At 42.0% G+C, this 5,037-nt stretch overlaps 1 protein-coding gene across 1 annotated transcript; it reads left to right on the forward strand.

Annotated features, from left to right (window-relative positions):
* The first annotated feature begins 2,165 nt into the window (after window positions 1–2,165).
* Window positions 2,166–4,788, forward strand: LOC122275132 (pentatricopeptide repeat-containing protein At4g19890). The gene has a single exon (XM_043084092.1). It carries the CDS (start codon window positions 2,214–2,216, stop codon window positions 4,356–4,358), a length of 2,145 nt encoding a protein of 714 aa, XP_042940026.1. The 5' UTR covers window positions 2,166–2,213; the 3' UTR covers window positions 4,359–4,788.
* The last annotated feature ends 249 nt before the right edge of the window (window positions 4,789–5,037 follow it).

Below are 5,037 nucleotides of genomic sequence, written 5' to 3' on the forward strand. Positions count from 1 at the left end.
CTCTAAATAAAGGTTAAAAGATGCTCCACGCTATCTACCCATTACTCAATAATCAAAAGAGATCATCTTAAATGAAAAAGGGATGTAGTAATAAATGAAGCCTTGCAATAGAAGGTCAGGCAGGGACAGATTATTGTTTGTAAAGCACATGAAAATGATCTCAGTTATATTATCTTTTTTTTTTTTTTGGGGGGGGGGGGGGGGGGGGGGGCGATAAAGATTTATGAGATGGAAGAGTCTATGAGCCTAAATGCCAATAGAAAAGTTCAAGAAAAAAAAAAAGAAATTCAGAAATAAGGTATAAAAAAGAGAAACAGAAAGAAACTTCAACAATATAAAATGCAGCAAAAGGGAAATTTAATGCATACAAACAAAATAGAAACAAGTGTTGATTATTGAATCAAGAAACTAATATTAAACAATCTTGAAGTTCTTTGTTCTCATAACCTAGCTAGTTTAGAAGATCTTGGATTTGGAATATCTTCCTTTGATTGGGTTAAAGTGAGTCATATTGAGAAAGTGGCAATAACTGCAAGATGAGGTGCAATGTACATTGGAATGTCAAAGTTCACATGCACAAATGTATAAGATACTGTTCCCTCATTAACATATTTGGGTTTGATTATACATAACAACTAGGTCAATTTTATTTTGAAGTATTAAAAGATAGGGCCCTGTATTCAATGTTTTGTTAGAATAATATTAATTATTAAACTACTTCATGCACCAATTAAGGCATGACATGTTCTGTTCCTTATGTCATTGATGATATGTAAGATGTTGGTTGGGCCAAATATATCGGAAAGTATGAACAACATATTAAATTTTGTTACATTGGCTGTATGGAGAAAATGTAAAATTTGCACCAATTTGTAAATATAATTTTATTTATTGTAATTATATCCATACGAATATAATATATTAAAAAGTCTTATAATAATAAATTAGTAATGTTACGTACAGTCGTGAAGTGTGTAAATGTTATACAATCACTTTAAAAAAAATGAGATTTATGTAGATTTTATATTTATTTAATTTTTTTTAAAGTAATTATGTATCGCTTCCATACTCACAAATGCAAATATCATTTATCTAATAATTTATATAAATTTTGAATATTCAAATTTATAGCAAGCTATTCATTAGGGGTGCTACCCGCACCATACGGTGCGGGGTAGGCACCCCCCCGCCCCCCGCCCCCGCATGGGGCGGATGGGGAAAATCCCCCCCGTCCCCCGCCTCCGGTGTGCGGGGGCGGGGTACCCCATCCCGCATGACGGGGTACGGGGTGGGGGGGCAGTCCGTCCGACCCCCCGCACCCCCCTTCTCTCTCTCTCTCTCTCTCTGCCATTTTCCCTCTACACCGTTCTCCCTCTCTCCCCCCATAGCTTGCTTGAAATGGTGCGCTCCACTGTAGCCCACGCCCACGCCTCGACGCCATAACAGCCACCGTAGCCCACGGCCACGCCCTTGCGTCGAGAGGCCATAACAGCCACCAACGCCCACGCCACGGTTTTGCGACGCCGTCCTTCCACCAACGCCCACGCCACGACGCCATAACAGCCACCGTAGCCCACGGCCACGCTCTTGTGTCGAGAGGCCATAACAGCCACCAACGCCCACGCCACGGTTCTGCGACGCCGTCCTTCCACCAACGCCCACGCCACGGTTAGACACCAGAAGAGAAGAAATGGGGAGGGGAAATCAACAGGGCTTAAACTTATATATATATTATATATATTATATATGATACGAGGCGGGGGAAAAACGGACCGGGGGGGTCCGTCCCCGTCCCCCGCCCCCGCATGGGTTACAGCTTATGGGCCGGGGGGCCCCGCCCCGGCCCTGACGGTGAGGATGTCCCGCCCCGCACTATGCGGAGACGGGGCGAACGGGGCGGGGCAGCGGGTAACGGGGCCCCGCTGCCCACCCCTACTACTCATAAAAAAGTGGGCTGCACGATGAAAGAAAGTCACTTGTACATAGTCCGGTGACTTGTACCGAGCAATAGTTTAATGGGCTATCAAAATGAGCAATAGTTTAATGGGCTATCAAAAGTTTCATATGAAAAGTGGTGACTCGGGCCTAGACCAAGCCCAAGCCCTAAGCGGCCCATTGTTTCCGCTTCTTAAAACGCACTCGACCGTTGTAGGTGATCCACGCTTCCCCTACACAACGCTACCCTTTTTGCCTATGAGTCCCAGAATCCTTTCATGGTTCTCATCTTGTTCCTCAAATCCCATGGCTTTCAACCTAAACTATCTGCTTCTCCGAGCCACACTTCTCTCTTCTTCAGCCCCCTCTCATCGCTTCTCACTCTCAGAGATATGTGTTCCTATGCTCATGATCATGATCCTTGCACCACTTCAATGCACCCCACTTCTTCCTCTTCGTTATTGTCACAATCCCGTTCTGTTGTCAGAACAGTCTGTTCATTGGTCTCCGAGTCTTTCTACCGACAGGACCATGTGAGAATATCACCTCCCAAGCTTAATGTTCAGCTTGATACCGATTCTTTGACTCATGAACAGGCCATTACAGTCGTTGCTTCACTTGCCGCCGAGGCAGGTTCGATGGTGGCCTTGAGTTTCTTTTACTGGGCCATTGATTTCTCCAAGTTTCGCCATTTTATGCGGCTTTATATAGTGTGCGCCACTTCGTTGATTGGTAATGGGAATATGGAGAGGGCTCATGAAGTGATGCAGTGCATGGTGATGAATTTTGCTGAGATTGGGAGGTTGAGGGAGGCTATTGATATGGTTATTGAGATGCGAAATCAGGGGTTGGTGCCAAGTACTCGCACCTTGAATTGTGCGATTCGCATTGCATGTGAGATGGGCATGGTTGAATATGCTGAGAACGTGTTTGAGGAAATGTGCGTCAGAGGGGTGTTTCCTGATTGTTGCAGTTATAAGTTGATTGTCGTTAGTTATTGTAGGATCGGTAGAATTCTGGAGGCGGACAGGTGGTTGAGTGAAATGCTTGGAAGAAGCTTTGTGGTAGATAATGCGACCCTTACTATAATAATCAGTGCATTTTGTGAGAAGGGTTTTGTGAATAGAGCGTCTTGGTATTTCAATAAGATCGTTGAGATGGGTTTGACGCCAAACGTGATTAATTTCACATCATTGATTCATGGGTTGTGCAAGAAGGGCAGCATTAAGCAAGCGTTTGAAATGTTGGAGGAAATGGTTCGGAAAGGTTGGAAACCTAATGTGTATACTCATACAGCATTGATTGATGGGCTCTGCAAGAAGGGATGGACTGAGAAGGCTTTTAGACTGTTTCTTAAGCTTGTCCGGAGTGCTAATTACAAGCCAAATGTTCACACATATACAGCCATGATCAGTGGGTATTGCAAAGAGGACAAGTTGAATCGTGCTGAGATGTTGTTGAGCAGAATGAAAGAACAGGGATTGGCCCCCAACACTAAAACATATACTACTCTCATTGATGGGCACTGTAAAGTAGGAAATTTCGGAAGAGCATACGAGTTGATGAACTTAATGGAAAATGAGGGTTTCCCTCCTAATATCTGTACATATAATGCAATTATCGATTGCCTCTGCAAAAAGGGAAGGGTTCACGAGGCTTGTGAATTGCTTAAGAAGGGTTTTAGTCGTGGATTGCAAGCTGATAGATTCACGTATACTATTCTCATATCTGAGCACTGCAAGCAGGCAGATACTAAGCAAGCCTTGGTGTTTTTCAATAAGATGGTCAAAGTTGGCATTCAACCTGATATTCATATGTATACTACATTAATCGCTGCCTTTTGTAGGCAAAAAAGATTAATAGAGAGTGAGAAATTTTTTGAAGAAGCTGTCATGCTCGGCCTGGTTCCAACAAAGGAGACTTATACATCCATGATATGTGGCTACTGCAGGGATGGAAATCTGAACTTGGCTGTGAAGTATTTTCATAGGATGAGAGATCATGGATGTACACCGGACAGTATTACTTATGGTGCTCTTATAAGTGGGCTTTGCAAAGGGTTCAAGTTGGAGGAGGCTCGTCGGTTATATGACAACATGATGGATAAGGGGCTGGCCCCTTGTGAAGTTACTCGGCTAACCTTGGCTTATGAGTTTTGCAGAATAGACGATTCTGCTTCTGCCATGATTATATTAGAAAGACTAGACACAAAGCTCTGGATCTGGACTGTTAATACCTTGGTCAGGAAGCTTTGTAGTGAGAGGAAAGTGGGCGCGGCGGCATTGTTCTTTCATAGATTATTAGACAAGGACCGTAATGCAGATCGTGTGACTTTGGCGGCATTCATGACTGCTTGTTATGAAAGCAACAACTATGCTCTTGTTTCTAACTTGTCTGAGAAGATCTCTAAAGGAATTGGTTAGCAGCTGTTAAAAAGATTGGTGAATTCACTTATGTTGAAAAGCTGAGCTGCTAAAGAAAGTTTTGTAGCGTAATTCCTTTTCCTACTGCTGATATCTTTAAAAACTTGGAAGCCTATTAGCATGGTAAGCCAGTTATTCTCATTGGATGTAGAGTTCCATTGCCATTGAACGTCTTTAAGTCTTTCCTGAATAACAGTTAGAGGTGTTACAAATGCATTGAATGACACAAAGGATTGGCCAGAAGTCTCTTAGAATCAGGGTTCAATATTTCTTGATTTCACAAAAGTTTGAAGGGATTGTAAATATTCGAGTCTTTTGACTCGTATACAAAATGACATTACATCCTAGTTGAGTTGAATGTAATGTTGAATGAGGATTCAGTTATTATCAATGTTAGCAATATGTGCAATCAGTGTTCTGTTGTGTTTCATTCAGTTCTTGGGTTGGAATAATTCCTAAGTTTTGGTGGCAAATAGCTGTGTAACAATGCTAAACCATTCCATTTTTCCAATATATCCCTATTTTTTAGAGTAAAAAATTAGTTGATTTGTTTTCCTGAGGCCTTTCTTTGGAAATGGTTTCCCTCTTTCGAGATATATATATATATATATATATATATATTTTTTTTTGTTTTAATTTGAAGGATTAACTGCAGAAGATTTTTACTGTTACGTAAAAA

Source organism: Carya illinoinensis, chromosome 9 (assembly GCF_018687715.1).
Source record: "Carya illinoinensis cultivar Pawnee chromosome 9, C.illinoinensisPawnee_v1, whole genome shotgun sequence".
NCBI lineage: Eukaryota > Viridiplantae > Streptophyta > Magnoliopsida > Fagales > Juglandaceae > Carya > Carya illinoinensis.

What these genes read in the sequence shown, in the direction of transcription:
- LOC122275132 (XM_043084092.1), top strand. Translation starts at nt 2,214, where the DNA reads ATGGTTCTCATCTTGTTCCTCAAATCCCATGGCTTTCAACCTAAACTA.